This window comes from Salmo salar, chromosome ssa18, assembly GCF_905237065.1.
Source record: "Salmo salar chromosome ssa18, Ssal_v3.1, whole genome shotgun sequence".
In the NCBI taxonomy this organism is placed as follows: Eukaryota; Metazoa; Chordata; class Actinopteri; order Salmoniformes; family Salmonidae; genus Salmo; species Salmo salar.
Window position 1 is genome coordinate 5827454 of NC_059459.1, and position 17147 is coordinate 5844600.

The 17147-nt window shown below is 39.5% G+C and overlaps 2 protein-coding genes across 3 annotated transcripts in view; one reads left to right on the top strand and one right to left on the bottom strand.

Moving 5' to 3' along the window:
* Positions 1–9986, bottom strand: part of LOC106576854 (suppressor of fused homolog) — a 50664-nt gene extending 40678 nt beyond the window's left edge. The window contains exon 1 of one of the 2 annotated variants that reach the window (XM_045700677.1): positions 9707–9986. The gene's annotated coding sequence lies outside the window, so the exon portion shown is untranslated. The other variant, XM_045700678.1, reaches the window with a different exon arrangement.
* On the top strand, positions 720–2442 carry LOC123728691 (uncharacterized). The gene has a single exon (XM_045700680.1). The coding sequence runs from the start codon at positions 1194–1196 to the stop codon at positions 1863–1865; it is 672 nt and encodes a 223-aa protein (XP_045556636.1). The 5' UTR covers positions 720–1193; the 3' UTR covers positions 1866–2442.
* Positions 9987–17147: the final 7161 nt, after the last annotated feature.

Below are 17147 nucleotides of genomic sequence, written 5' to 3' on the forward strand. Positions count from 1 at the left end.
GTTTGGAGTCGGACCTGTTCACTGAACCCCTGCCTGTCCTGACCTCGAGCCTGACTATCCCCTGGTACTGTTTGGACTCTGACCTGGTTTATGAACTCGCCTGTCCCCGACCTGCCTTTTGCCTACCCTTTTTGGTACAATAAATATCGGTACTCAACCATCTGCCTCCTGTGTCCGCATTTGGGTCTCGCCTTGTGCCCTTATAAAACTCACCTTGTTACATGGTTAACAAAACATCACGCCAAGGTAAGCCTACACCAAACATATACTTAATTTGAAGTGTTTGTAAAATTCACTATGTGAAAAATGAATGATGGAAAGATGATTGGAACAATTTCTGAGATTGACCGCTAGATTTTATGGGTATTATGACACATCCACTGTGGGGCTCTATGCAAACACACATTTTACTAGGCCTATGGTGCTCACTACTGTTTGAGCTCCAAGTAGTATAGGAGGAACAGCAAGGGAACTCAAAGGTGCCACAGTCAATGGTAGGCTGTCCTAAAAAACAATTTGGTGTTTAGATTTTATGACCTGACAACGACACTGACTTATTATTTACCCATTGAGTATAACGTAGTTCATTGAGATAAGATATAGTCACCATCTTATCAGGATCTATTTACATAACTGTTGTTAACTGCAGCCTAGATACTGTAACAAAGAGTCAGGTGACAGGCTTCTCTGCCACAAGTTATGTCTGAATGTAGGGGAGGTATGGCAGACACTTTCTATACTTGTATTTATTTATTTTTTATTTCACCTTTATTTAACCAGGTACTTAATTGAAGTGCATTTCATTTTCTGACAAACGAACACCAAACAACAATGGCATTGCGAGTTTATCACTTCATATTCAATCAGGTGAGGAACACATTGTTGATTTACTTTTGTCTTCTTGTGCAAGTTGTCCACAGTCTTTTCACAACTTTCTAGATTTTCTGACAAACTCAGCCTTTCTGTGTTTCTTTTTTCAGAGTTTAGCTTTACTGGAAATGGGAGGTAGCTACATTGTTGAATTGTGAAAGTGCTTTCATATACCTTTAATGTGAGTACTTTCACCTCTTTGTTTTGTATTTGCTGTTAATTTCAGCAGAGTGAGATCCCTGTGTGGATGAAGACAACCCCAACCTGCCTCTGAGGCCAGGGGACCATCTACCATTCTCTCCACACCATCTGTCTCTTAGAACATGAACTCTCACTACTTTTACACATCACCTCGACCTGCACCTACACACCACTTTTACAGATCTATGTATCCCACCGTCATCACCCCACCGATGCAGTGGCCCAACATCTACAGTCTCTACCCTCCATTTATCCCCATCCAGTATCAATTCCCCTTAAACTTGCTCTCCAGGAGCACTAGGGGATTCCAGGGATCTGATCCCAGTGCGTTCCACCACTATCATCAACCTTCTCCTCTGCCCTGGTGTAACTATAGACTTATGTCTAACCCTTACTGGAACTACCACCAGCACCTGTATGCCAATCTTTCTGCTCCAGTGGCTCCTGTGGCCCCTACTCTAACCAGGCCCCAGAGGTTCCAGAACCAGGGAGGGACCTGGCCCGAGGGCTTCACCCTGAGAGGAGAGCTTCGCTGGGGCAGGCTGGAGAGGGTGTATGGCCCCCGCAGGGAGCTGCCTGAGTTTGTGAGGGAGGACCTGCGGAGAGTGTACGGTACCTATCCCCGGACGGATGTTAGTATCACCTACCAGGGAGGGGAGTACATGGTGCGAGGGGACACCCATGTTGGGGAACAAGAGTACAGAGTGGAGAGGAGGATAGTGAGGCAGCAGGAGAGTCCTGAGGGGGATAGCATGAGTGAGGTAGTAGAGAAGAGGAGGAGAAAGATGAGATGATTGTAATGGAGGTATGGCTAATAACTTAGTTGACATATGAAAATGTATTTACATAATGTGATAATTTTTCCCATAAGCATTGAACAAAAGTATAACTGTTATATAGTAGTCGCTGTATATTAGTAAATGTTAATAGTAGAAATGCTATTGATAAATATTCTACATCAAATTTGATTTGTCACATGCTGAATACAACAGGTGTAGACCTTACAGTGAAATGCTTACTTACAAGCCCTTAACCAACAATGCAGTTTTAAGAAAATACAACAACAACAAAAAGTAAGAGATAAGAAACACATAATTAAAGCGCAAACTCCAGATAAGTAGCATTTGACTGCTTTGTATTAAACGTATTTGTTAATATTCTCCATCTCATTATATGGAGCTACCTCAGGCAACTACAATGCTGGAGTCATTCTGGTCTAGTATTTTCATTAGGTGGTGTGCTACCGTGTACTACTGTCACGTCCTGACCAGTAATAAGATTATTTGCTATTGTATTTTGGTCAGGACGTGGCAGAGGGTATTTTGTTTATGTGTGTCGGGGTGATGGTTTATGTAGTGGGGTGTTTGATTGATTATTTCCCAGGGTTTTTGGTCACTGCTATATGTTAGTCTATTTCTATGTTTTTTCTAGTTAGTCTGTTTCTATGTTTAGTTAATTGGGGTGTGGACTCTCAATTGAAGGCAGGTGTTGTCTAGTTGCCTTTGATTGAGAGTCCTATATCCTGTTGGGGCTCGGGGGCAGTATTGAGACATTTTGAAAAAAATATGTGCCCATTTTTAACTGCCTCCTACACCAACTCAGAAGCTAGGATATGCATATTATTAACACATTCGGATAGAAAACACTCTGAATTTTCTAAAACAGTTTGAATGGTGTCTGTAAGTATAACAAAACTCATATTGCAGGCAAAAACCTGTGAAAAATAGATCAAAAAAAATTTGGATTTTGTGACTGTACTATTTAGTGTCATTGTTTTATAGATACCATAGTGAGAAAGGATTCATTTCGCAACACCTACGGCTTCCACTAGATGTCAACGATCGTTATAAAGTTGTTTGAAGCGTCTATGATAAACAGAGAGCAAATTAGAATCCAAGGAAGTTGACATGTCATCACTTCATTTTTTTGCGCCTGCGCATAAATCTGAGAGACGTGAGTTTGTCATCATTTTTTATCTAGACATAGGATAGGTTGTGTGAAAATATTACTGATGTTTAACGTTAAAAATGGACCAAAAGATTAATGCTAAACAACATTTGACATGTTTGAACGAACATAAATAGATTATTTACTAGGTTTTTTTTTAGCTTTTCGGCGTGATTTTACCAGCCCCACACCACGTTTTGTGGGAGCATAATGAACGCTAAGTACTTGGTGTTATTTGGACATAAATTATGAACTTTGTCAAAAGAAACCACATTTGTTCCGGACCTGGAATGCCTTCCGGACCTGGGATCCTGCCTTCTGATGGAGATAATCAAAGGTAAGGGGGTATTTACAATGTTATTATCGATTTTAGATGATGCTAACTGTATAGCATAGCCTGTTGTTCTTAGCATAGCACCCCGTTTATTGCAAAATGTGATTTCCCAGTAAAGTTATTTTGAGATCTGGCCATTCGGTAGCAATTACGAGATGATGATATATTATTCTTTGAATGACAATATTATAATTTACCAATGTTTTCGAATAGTAATTTTGTTATGTTCACCGGAAGCATTTCAGAGAAGAAAAAAATCTGAATTTCACGCTACTGTAAAATGCTGTTTTTGGATATAAATATGAACTTGATGGAACAAAAAATGCATGTATTGTATAACATAATGTCCTAGGAGTGTCATCTGATGGAGATTGACAAAAGTTAGTGCATAATTCAAGCTGGTTTCTGCTTTTGGTGATGCCTGACCTTGAATTGAAAATGGATGTTTGTACTTTTGTGGCTATGTACTGTCCTAACATAATCTAACTTTATGCTTTTGCCGTAAAGCCTCTTTGAAAATCGAACAATGTGGTTAGATTAAGGAGATGTTTATCATTTAAATTGTGTAAAATAGTTGATTGTTTGAGAAATTGAAATTATTAGATTTTTGATGTTTTGAATTTCCAGCCTTGTTAGCAATCCCGGCTCGGGGTTCATTGCTAACCTGTAGCCCCAACAGGATATATTAGGGTGTGTTTGTAAATTGTGGGAGGTTGTTTCTTGAATTGCTGTCTGTGCCTTCAAGTCTGTATTCGTCGTCCATCGTTTTGTTTAGTGTTTTTCTCATTAAAGTTAATTATGAGCACTCAACCCGCTGCGCCTTGGTCCTCCATTCCAGACGACAACCGTTACAACTACTATGATTTTCAGTATCAAGGTTCCTGTAACATTAGCATTAACATTAGCAAGTTTGCTTAAGGAAAGTGCTTTCCCACTCTTGTTATAAACTCCTGTCATTTGCCTCTTATCTCTTACTGAAAAACCCATGTCATGCAGTTAAAACTTCTCTCATAACATGCTGATGTTCTATCCATTGTCTATCATATTAGTAATTTCTCATCTCTTATACTATAACCCTGTGTCATATTGTATTAAACCCGGTCCAATCTCTTGTATCTCATCACTCTTGTCACAGTAGACTTTGTCCATCAGCATAGAAATATAATTACTAGAATGGACATTCTCATTCAGGTCAATAACTAGTAACTCTGACTAGTATGACTAGTCATTCTGTTTCTGTCTGTCCTACCAGTCATTGACGTTTATGGACCCTGCTCTTCTCTCTGTCATCTCCATGACTCCAGGTTCTATGGAACAGGCTTTGGGTCTGAGTCACCTCTCGCAGTATAGAGTGATAAGACATAGCTGTGGCCAGGGTGTGTGGGTTGGGTATGCTGCATTCTATTACTTCACTTTAGAATGTTCCTTGTACTGCACAATTTCCAGTAATATCTATGTGCTTGAGCACACATCCTGTTTCTCTATAAATAAGTGTCACATATGATTTTACAAAACATGGATATCTGACTGTCATTTATAATCTTCATCACAGTGTAAATAAACATTAATTTTGATGAGATTGTCTCATTAATATTTACATAAAGTGTATTTTCTGAATAGGAAAAGTTTATTCATTTACATGATATGTATACATACAAAATACATACCCCAATTACAGACTTTAACAGTTTATTACAACACACAATGCTGAACTGTAACATGCTGGATAAATGTAATCTACAGAAGGACACAATAATGATTTTATTTGAAACCACAAGTTTGCTGTAGAAATCCAGATAATCCATATTCCTCATATGAAAGTATAGATGATGTCTTATTATGCTGATAAGCAGTGCCTTGCCAGAAGAACTGAGCCCATAGATGACATCTCCTGTAGCCACCATCTATGGAATTCAGTTCTCAGGGCACAACACCTCTCACTCTCCTCCCATACTGTGTCTTCTCTCTCCATTTAGGCTTTAGCACCTTTCCAATCCATTCAAATTGCTTTCTGTAATTCCTGGCTCAAAATAGTATTTGGTTTTTTTTTCAAAGAAATTAGGTACTCTTGTTCAATTGGTCCCATCAGGCAATTTCAATCAAGCATACCTTAAGTATTTTAAAGACAACTAATATTATCAAAAACTATTTTGACCCAGGTATTGAACAATAGTGTAGTGAAAATTGTATCAATACCATAGTTTCCTAGTCTCAATAGCATAGACACTTCTGTGTCTACCTCTCTACCATGTTGACACGTCTTTTAAAACCTCAGTAAACAGAACTGCCCAGGCTCCTATTCAGAATGAGACAGACTGATAAAAGCCAGGGGAACGACAAGCAGTAGACCAGTGGAGACATTGCTCAACCTCTTATCACCCCCAGCTTTGCCCTGCGGTGACCTTCCCTATTTCTAGAAAAAGTCACTAAGATGGCGACGAGAAGATGGTGATAGTAGATACCAGCACCTCTTCCTCCTAAGAGTACAACGCTATATGGTTGAGCATGTTCCATCTTCATTTAAGACTGAACCATGAGCCTGTTTATTAGAGGGGTATGAAGTTCATGATTCTAGATCTGTGCCTAAGAGTTACGCCTACGCTTAACCTTGCTAAAGAATGTTTAAAGGATCCATCTGCAGCATACAAGATTCCTGGAAGTGTTTCACAACTTCTCTGATGGCAGTTGGCGGGGAGGAAAGGAAATATTTTGTGGTGGGGTGATGCAGGGCCTGATTCAGATCGCACTGAGAGGTACTGGTCAGTTGCACGCACACACGGACGCACGCACGCACAAACACGGCACTGGTCAAGCCGAGAGATGACCCGTCACATACAACAGTTTCACACAAACCAGGGAGTATTCAGGAAGGTGAAACGTTCAGATAAAGAAAGGAAATCATATCTGTTCTAAGTCGCTTAGTATATATTTAAATCCTCAATAATAGAAATACATGGTTTGCCACTCATTGTAATCTGAACAATTTAAATTGCAGGAATATAACCCATTCAAATAACTAGAGTCAATATTGCCAGTGTGAGTACGGTTTGAGGAACCTTCAGCATTATCTCCTGGTGGTTTATAGTGTATTCCTGAGTGGGCACACACACACACACACACACACACAGAGAACATTGTGAGGAAGAACACAACTCAACCAGCTAGCACATTTGGTTCCTTGGAAGTTGTGGGAACATATGTTTTTGGTATCAATTGGCTGTGGGAAAAAAGTTTGTTATTTTGAGTTTTTTTAATAACTTCCTTAAAACTTGTGTGTGTTTCAATAAGATGTTTAGTAACACTGCTAGTTTGTTTTGGATCTCCAAGCACAGATAGGACACATAGAAATGCATTTCCTTAGGCATTAATCAAGCAAATACATGTATTTTTTCATTATGACACGGTAGCAGTGAGATTCAAATCTATGATCATCTGTCCTCTATCCATGGAATTAGTTCACTGCGCCACCAGGATGGAGCGATCATACCATGTTTTTTTTTACGCATACAAAGCTGTTCATTTTAGTCTATTGAAACAGACCCCATTTCAAAGGAAACAAGCACTCATTAAAAACAGGTGTGGCTACCACACCTGAACATACTTAACAAGATAGAGAGAGAGAGAGAGAGAGAGTTTTGTTGACGCTGAGAACGAAATGTATATGTGTTTAAAATAACACTCTTAGAACGTTCTTTGAACGTTACAAACATTTTCTTGTGGTTTTGATGGAAAGTTTTCTTAAAGCTCTGTGAACGGAATGTATGTTTTTAAATAACATTCTTTGAATGTTCTCTGAACGTTACTTAAGTTTTACAGTGGTTTTTTTAACTTTCTCGGGATAATTTGAGAACATTACTTTAGCGTAGCACCCCGTATTGTCGTCATATTCAACAGGGTTTAAGAAATATATTACCTTCAACAGTGTTATCTTGTGATCAAGCCATCATTGTTTTGTGATTATTGGTGTTGTAAAAATGTTAGCTAATGGGTTAGCAATTAGCATGTTTGACATTTCAGTGGAAATACTACTACTATCAGCTTTTTGATAAGCAGTTTAGCAAAAAAAATATGTCCTGTATTATCGGCATACGGTCCCCAGTTGTTGACCACCTTACTATTTTGTTCAATTACAACATAAATCCGTTAAATTTTGTTTAAAAAAAAGAGACAGCAACCTCATATCCGAAGTGTTTACTAGTTGACAAGTTGGCTAGCCTTCCGGTAAAAAAACAAAAAACTTGCCTGTCAACTTTTCATTGCGTAGCCCGGTGCACCCTCCTGTAGACTCTTAAATTCACTGTTGTAACCAAATAATGTCTCATTATTTGTTTTACTGATTAAAGTAGATAACAGTTTAATACTAACTAATATAAATGAGTATGAATAATTTAGGTCAAAAGTTGGATATTAAATGGTGTGTGTGTGGTCTGTCACGCAGTCAAATGTTTAAATATACAACACGTCTCAAAAATGTGTATATGTATAACTTTTTTGAAAACTTTCAAAACCTAACTTACATAAACTGCAAAGAAAATCGGTGGTCAGCTAGCTAGAGGGGTGTCTTTAGTCGCAAAACATACCGTTATTTTCTAGGCCCTTTAAATGTTGAGCTCGAGGTGATTTAATCCTCCAATCGCTAGTGAGTGTCCGAAGTTAGGGGTGTCCTATGTTGGGGGAAAATTAGCTAAATAGAACCATTACAAAAAACCTGTAGGAATTGTTTTGCTAAAGTACACAATTTCACACAGAAGAACGTCGTTTCTTAACGTTCTTGGAACAATTTCAGAACATGACTTTAAATAGAACCATGAGGAAACCTGTAGGAAACATTACGCTAAAGTACCCACAGAAAACTTTTTTTAATGTTCTCTAAACTATTTTATAACATTCCCAATGTAAAATCAGTTGGGAGAACATTCTTAGAACATTACCAAAATTGAAATGAAATGTAACCATCTTGGAACTTTTAGGAAACTTTCTGTTAAAGTAATAAATACCAAGAAAAAACATGTTTGTGCTTAGAATGTTCCAAAACCAGGACAACCATGGACAACCATGCTGGTCAACCATGGACAACCATGCTCTCACCAAGCTCTAAGAATTTATATGGTTCTCAGAATGTTATGTGCTAGCTAGGTAATATATGCTCAGGAAACTCCAGTCTTCCTGCCAGTCAGTTGAACTGAGCAACAACCGGTTGAACTGGCTGGTATTTAACTGGAATAAAGAAATAGACGATTTACAGAGGAACTGGCTAGAGAGTCCCAGTGTAGTGGAGATGGTTCAGTGAACCATGTTCACATTATGATTAACCTTGTCTGAGGCCTTGAGACTTGTGTTAGCTCCCAGAGCTAATGCCTAGGCTTTAGCTCTTTGGGCAAACACAGTTAAACCCATTCGGTCACTTACTAGGGAATTTTGTTATTAAAAAAAGTAAATGTAAAGATAGGAATCACACACATATGGGGTTAACTAAAGCATAGACAGATCTGGCTACCAGGCAAAGTCCAACACAGTCTCTAATCTCTGATCAACCTCTAGCATCTATAACCCAGACAGACTAGCTAGCACATAATGTTCTGAGAACCATATGTTTGGTGAGAGTGTGGTTGTCCTAGGGTAATTTTGTGTACAACCTTCCCACAACTTTCTGGGAATGGTGCAGGATACCCAGCTAGCACATAACGTTCTGAGAACCATATGTTTCTTGGGTGGGAACTTCAGTTTCCTCATGGTTCTATTTAAAGTAATGTTATCAAATTGTTCCAAGAACGTTATGAAACAACGTTCTTCTGTGGGAATGTCAGTACTTCAGCATAAACATTTCTGCAGTTTTCTTCATGGTTCTATTTAAAGTCATGTTCTCAGAATGTTCAGAGAGTGATAACAAAAAACAAAAGTTCTATTGTCACATACACGGATAGGTGCAGTTTTACAGGGTCAACCATAGTAGTACGGCACCCCTGGAGCAAATTAGGGTTAAGGGTCTTGCTCAAGGGCACGTTGACAGATTTTTCACCTTGGGGATTAAAACGAGCAACCTTTGTTTAGTGACCCAACACTCTAACTGCTAGGCTACCTCACAACCAACAACATTCTTCTGTGGAAATGTCAGTACTTCAGCAAAAACATTAAGGGCAGCTTCCTAATATTGCATTGAAACAGCCCCACGTAATCTCTTATTCCAATAAAGAAATTATACTTACACAGATGAAGACGTTTGCTACTCAAATACTTACATAAACACTGTCCCATTAATTAGGTACATCTCAGAAATTCTGCATTGTGGCTTTCCTAGAAACAATGTTCTTGCTAATAATGAAATGAAACTCACAATAGTGATATGGCCCTCACCCAACAAATAGTGGTATAGCTCCCATTTTGGCATCTGATATCTCCAGTTAAAACACCATTGAGGATATTCTGTTTCGGTCTGAAATCCTGCTGGAAATCCATCTGCATTTCTCTCTCCACCAGCCTCCACCGACATCTACCTGTACTGTCCAGACAGGTCCTCACTGTCTTCCCTATCCCAGTCACACCACTCACTGCCTGACATTCAGAGTTGAGACTCGCTTAAATACACTCCCCTCCACACAAGCCTCCCGCTCTCTCTCCCCTCCTTCTGCTTTTCTCTCTTTCTCTGAATGATAAGCCAGGCAGTCACTTCCCAGTAAGGAGGAAATAGTGGGAGTGAGGCTCTCACCCACACACAGTGATTAAACAGAGCTGCTTCTGAGGAACTCCATTAGACCAGCCCCCCCCCCTGGGGAGAGGCTAGTGGGTGGCTTAATAGTCTACAGTGGCTTCCTCTGTTTGTCTCCTCTTTTCTCTCACCTTTACCTCTCACTTCTTTCCCTTTACTGATCTTTGACAAGGTTAAAAAAATGTATGTTGGATGCCTATGAGGGACTGTGTAGTCAACTCTTCTGTCAAATAAAGGAGGGGAGACAAGGGTAGGAGAGGAGGAACCAGTGTTAGAGTATTGATGTGCAGCCTTGGAATGGTGAAGAAAACAGGAATTCCCCCTCAGCCCCAGAACAGCTGCTGAGAGTAGGTGATGAGGCACAGGGAAACACTTCTTGCTCTGGTATCTGTGTGTGTGGGTGCAATTGAGTGAAAATTAGGTGACGTTTTGAAGTGCACTTCTTTACCTTTTTTAAATGAACAACAGTCATGCTTCAAAAGTAGGTGGCATACAATAAGGTTCCCATTAGACCGCAAAGGTATTCTACAGGGGTGCACATTTTTATTATTGCTCTAGCACTACAAACCTGATTCAAATCATCAAAGCCTCATGATGAGTTGATAATTTGAATCACCTGTGTAGTGCTTGGGCAAAAACAAAAATGTGCAGCCCTTTGGGTCCCCAGGACCAGGTTTGAGAACCAGTGATCTAGACCAATCTAGACAAGCCTGAAGCCTAAAAAAGAACATTGTCTCCACTATGTGCATGTCGAAACCCATGAAACAGGGCACTCGAGGGGTAGTGTGTACAAGTGTCAACGAGTGGAACAGATCAGTCATATAAAGATGAATGTGACAGACAGTATATAGATGAATGTGTACACAAACTATCGGTAAGTGAAACATGACACATATGATAACCGGAAAACCCACATGAATCCTTCTTCCTCATCATGTTATATTGACAGCTACTCTGGTGTAAGCAGCTAGGTGGTTCTGCCTTGTTTGTTATTCTTCCTAGGAAATCCCCCTTTCTCTCCCCTGGTTTTACTGTATTTCCCTCCCTTCTCAACGTCTTTGTTACAGTATTTCCGTGATGAAGCTAAAAAGGGGATTCCACTCTAGCTATACCGGTATGTCAGCATGCTTGACTTCTCTTAATCTACATAATCTACCCTGGTTGGTCCCCACTCATAGGGTTACTGTAATAACCCAGTCAGCACATTTGGTTCCTTGGAAGTTGTGGGAATGTACATTTTTTTGGTTTCCCATTAGTTCTGGCAATGAAGCCAGAAGTTTCCTGAATAGTAAAATTGAACGTTTTTTAAACATTCTGAGAATGGAAGTGAAAATTTGGCCTGTTCTGGGAATGTAACTGTTTTGGTTGTCGGGATGTTCTCTGAACGTTTTACTATGGTTCACAGAAAGTTTTCCTGGAAGGATTTATTAATGGAAATTCTAAGTTATTTGGAGGTTTTTTAACAACTTCCTTAGGGACAGATCTAAAATTACTGGCGACCCTGTGTTTATAAAATTGGATATCGACTTTGCTACTTCTGCATGCGTTTGTGGCACAGTCGATGCCTGTAGCAAGAAGATTGAGGGTTCACCAACCACCACAGACGAGCTCACTCTCACTGCCTGTTTCATTACTTCATGATCAGAGCCTGTTGCAGACAATGATCAGCAAGGGTAAATCATATTTTCAAATTTTTTTATGCCATATTTATAATTATATTAAATATATGCAACACTAGTCTAGTGGTTAGGATTCGACGCTCCTACCGCCGCGGCCCGGGTTCGATTTCCTGTCGCGGAACTGCTCTTAGGGCTCCCGGGTGGTGCAGCGGTCTAAGGCACTGCATTTCAGTGCAAGAGGTGTCCCTACAGTCTTTGGTTTGAATCTCAGCTGAATCACATCCGGCAGTGATTGGGTGGCGCACAATTGGCCCAGTGTCATCTGGGTTTGGCCGGGGTAGGCCGTCATTGTAAATATGATGTGGTGTTGAAGTCGGCATGTTTTGTTTATTGGTTGTGTGGTGTAAAATAATAATAATAATAAAAATAAAAAACATTTTTCACCAACAGGTTTTTGCACCACACAACCAATAAACAAAACATACCGACTTCAACACCACAATAAATAGAATACAGTGCCTTGCAAAAGTATTCATCCCAAGTGGCGTTTTTCCTATTTTGTTGCATAACAACCTGTAATTTAAAAAGATTTTTATTTGGATTTCATGTAAAGGACATACACAAAATAGTCCAACTTAGTGAAGTGAAATGGAAAAAATAACTTGTTTAAAAAAAAAAAAGGAAAAGTGGAGCGTGCATATGTATTCACCCCTTTTGCTATGAAGCCCCTAAATAAGATCTGGTGCAACCAATTACCTTCAGAAGTCACATAATTAGTTAAATAAAGTCCACCTGTGTGCAATCTAAGTGTCACATGATCTGTCACATGATCTCATTATACAGTTGAAGGCGGAAGTTTACATACACTTAGGTTGGAGTCATTAAAACTCGTTTTTCAACCACTCCACAAATGTCTTGTTAACAAACTATAGTTTTGGCAAGTCGATTAGGACATCTACTTTGTCATTTTTCAAACAATTGTTAACAGACAGATTATTTCACATACAATTCACTGTATCACAATTCCAGTGGGTCAGAAGTTTACAAACACTAAGTTGACTGTTCCTTTAAACTGCTTGGAAAATTCCGGAAAATGATGTCATGGCTTTAGAAGCTTCTGATAGGCCAAGGGACATAATTTGAGTCATTTGGATGTGTACCTGTGGATGTATTTCAAAGCCTACCTTCAAACTCAGTGCCTCTTTACTTGACATCATGGGAAAATCAAAAGAAATCAGCCAAGACCTCAGAAAAACAATTGTAGACCTCCACAAATCTGGTTCATCCTTGGGAGCAATTTTCAAATGCCTGAATGTACAACTTACATCTGTACAAACAATAATATGCAAGCATAAACACCATGGGACCACGCAGCCATCATACCGCTCAGGAAGGAGACTGTCTCCTAGAGATGAACATACTTTGGTGCGAAAAGTGCAAATCAATCCCAGAACAACATCAAAGGACCTTGTGAAGATGCTGGAGGAAACAGGTACAAAAATATCTATATCCACAGTAAACGAGTCCTATATCGACATAACCTGAAAGGCCACTCAGCAAGGAAGAATCCATTGCTCCAAAACCGCTATAAAAAAGCCAGACTACAGTTTGCAACTGCACATGGGGACAAAGATCGTACTTTTTGGAGAAATATGATCTGGTCTGATGAAACAAAATAGAACTGTTTGGCCATAATGACCATCGTTAAGTTTGGAGGAAAAAGGGGGAGGCTTGCAAGACAAAGAACACCAGCCCAATTGTGAAGCACGGGGGTGGCAGCATCATGTTGTGGGGGTGCTTTGTTGCAGGAGGGACTGGTGCACTTCACAAAATAGATGGCATCATGAGTGAGGAAAATTATGTGGATTTATTGAAGCAAAATCTCAAGACATCAGTCAGGAAGTTAAAGCTTGGTTGCAAATGGGTCTTCCAAATGGACAATGACCCCAAGCATACTTCCAAAGTTGTGGCAAAATGGCTTAAGGACAACAAGGTCAAGGTATTGGAGTGGCCATCACAAAGCCCTGACCTCAATCCTATAGAAAATTTGTGGGCAGAACTGAAAAAGCGTGTGCGAGCAAGGAGGCCTACAAACCTGACTCAGTTACAACAGCTCTGTCAGGAGGAATGGGCCAAAATTCATTCTACTTATTGTGGGAAGCTTGTGGAAGGCTACCCGAAACGTTTGACCCAAGTTAAACAATTTAAAGGCTATGCTACCAAATACTAATTGAGTGTATGTAAACTTCTGACCCACTGGGAATGTGATGAAAGAAATAAAAGCTGAAATAAATCATTCTCTCTACTATTATTCTGACATTTCACATTCTTAAAATAAAGTGGTAATCCTAACTGGCCTAACACAGGTAATTTTTACTAGGACTAAATGTCAGGAATTGTGACAAACTGAGTTTAAATGTATTTGGCTAAGGTGTATGTAAACTTCTGACTTCTTTGCCACAACTTTAGAAGTATGCTTGGGGTCATTGTGGGACATTTCTCCAAAAAGTACGATCCTTGTCCCCATGTGCAGTTGCAAACCGTAGTCTGGCTTTTTTATTGCGTTTTAGAGCAGTGGCTTCTTCCTTGCTGAGTGGCCTTTCAGGTTATGTTGATATAGGACTTGTTTTACTGTGGATATAGATATTTTGGAACTGTTTCCTCCAGCATCTTCACAAGGTCCTTTGCTGTTGTTCTGGGATTGATTTGCACTTTTCCCACCAAAGTGCGTTCATCTCTAGGAGACAGAACGCGTCTCCTTTCTGAGCGGTATGACGGCTGCGTGGTCCCATGGTGTTTATGCTTGCATACTATTGTTTGTACAGATGAACGTGGTACCTTCAGGAATTTGGAAATTGCTCCCAAGGATGAACCAGACTTGTGGAGGTCTACAATTGTTTTTCTGAGGTCTTGGCTGATTTCTTTTGATTTTCCCATGATGTCAAGCAAAGAGGCACTGAGTTTGAAGGTAGGCCTTGAAATACGTCCACAGGTACACCTCCAATTGACTCATATTATGTCAATTAGCCTATCAGAAGCTTCTAAAGCCATGACATAATTTTCTGGAATTTTCGAAGCTGTTTAAAGGCACACTCAACTTAGTGTATGTAAACTTCTGACCCACTGGAATTGTGATACAGTGAGTTATAAGTGAAATAATCTGCCTGTAAACAATTGTTGGAAAAATTACTTGTGTCTTGCACAAAGTAGATGTCCTAGCCAACTTGCCAAAACTATAGTTTGTTCACAAGAAATTTGTGGAGTGGTTGAAAAACGAGTTTTAATGACTCCAACCTAAGTGTATGTTAACTTCCGACTTCAAATGTATAGCCTACCACGTTCAGGTAATAATTTCAGATTCAATGCAGTTATTAGCCTCATATTTAGCTACAGGGAGGGAAAAAAGTATTTGATCCGCTGCTGATTTTGTTTGCCCACTGACAAAGAAATGATCAGTCTATAATTTTAATGGTAGGTTTATTTGAACAGTGAGAGACAGAATAACAACAAAAACATCCAGAAAAACGCATGCCAAAAATGTTATAAATTGATTTGCATTTTAATAAGGGAAATAAGTATTTGACCCCCTCTCAATCAGAAAGATTTCTGGCTCCCAGGTGTCTTTTATACAGGTAACGAGCTGAGTAACCGAGAGGTTGCTAAATCAAATCCCCAAACTGACAAGGTAAGAATCTGTCGTTCTGCCCCTGAACAAGGCAATTAACCCACTGTTTCTAGACCGTCATTGTAAATTACAATTTGTTCTTAACTGACTGGCATAGTTAAATAAAGATTAAATAAAAAACATGGCCAAACAATTTTGCCTTGCACACACTTGCCTGCATCTAGCTGATATAGGGTGTAATCCAACAGTTGCAAACGAGAGTAACTATTGGACAATTTCAGGTATGTTTATCTCCGTTCAATAAATGTTTTTCTACAGAATCAGTGGAATGAATACACCCCTGATCACCCGTAAACACAGTTCACTTTCATAGCTGCCACGTTGTATTCCTTCTCACATCTATGCGCTCTCCTCCTCTCAACTCTTCCCTTCGCTTGTGGACTTCAATGCTGTATGTGACCAGGTGAAAAAACCTGTCCAAGCCAAGCTGCTACACACAGCCTACATCATTGTCACCATATTAGCTTTTTTAAATGTTTTATTTAACCTTTATTTAACCTCCCTGGGCAAGCCCACCTAGTCAACAGCCAGTGGAATCGCGTGGCGCGAAATACAAATACCTCAAAAATGCTATAACTTCAATTTCTCAAACATATGACTATTTTACACCATTTTAAAGACAAGACTCTCATTAATCTAACCACATTGTCCGATTTCAAAAAGGCTTTACAGCGAAAGCAAAACATTAGATTATGTCAGGAGAGTACCCTGCCAAAAATAATCACACAGCAATTTTCAAAGCAAGCATATATGTCACAAAAACCAAAACCACAGCTAAATGCAGCACTAACCTTTGATGATCTTCATCAGATGACACTCCTAGGACATTGTTATACAATACATGCATGTTTTGTTCAATCAAGTTCATATTTATATCAAAAAACAGCTTTTTACATTGGCATGTGATGTTCAGAACTAGTATACCCACCGCAAACTTCCGGTGAATTTACTAAATTACTCACGATTAACGTTCACAAAATACATAACAATTATTTTAAGAATTATGGATGCAGAACTCCTTTATGCAATCGCGGTGTCAGATTTTAAAATAGCTTTTCGGCGAAAGCACATTTTGGAATATTCTGAGTACATAGCCCGGCCATCATGGCTAGCTAATTTGACACCCACCAAGTTTGGCCCTCACCCAACTCAGATTTACTATAAGAAAAATTGGATTACCTTTGCTGTTCTTCGTCAGAATGCACTCCCAGGACTTCTACTTCAACAACAAATGTTGTTTTGGTTCCAAATAATCCATAGTTATATTCAAATACCTCCGTTTTGTGCGTGCGTTCAGGTCAGTATCCGAAGGTTGACGCGCGAGCGCATTTCGTGACCAAAAAATGCAAAATATTCCATTACCGTACTTCGAAGCATGTCAAACGCTGTTTAAAATCAATTTTTATGCTATTTTTCTCGTGAAATAGCGATAATATTCCATCCGGGCGACGTTGGATTCATTCAAAGGCTGAAAGAAAAAAATGGAGAATTCTCATGAACGCGCATCTCCAGTGTCACTGTTCCCAGCCTGACCACTAACAAACAGAGCTGCTGTACTTAGCCCAGAGACTGCAGACACACCATTACACTTTCTGGCGCCTTCTGAGAGCCAATGGAAGCCTTAGAAAATGTCACGTTAAAGTAGAGATGCTGATTTTCAATAGAGATGCCACAGAAGGAGAACAAATTGTCAGACAGGGCACTTCCTGTATGGAATCTTCTCAGGTTTTGGCCTGCCATATGAGTTCTGTTATACTCACAGACACCATTCAAACAGTTTTAGAA

Excerpts from the sequence above, each read along its gene's own strand:
- LOC123728691 (XM_045700680.1), top strand. The coding sequence starts at position 1,194 with ATGAACTCTCACTACTTTTACACATCACCTCGACCTGCACCTACACAC.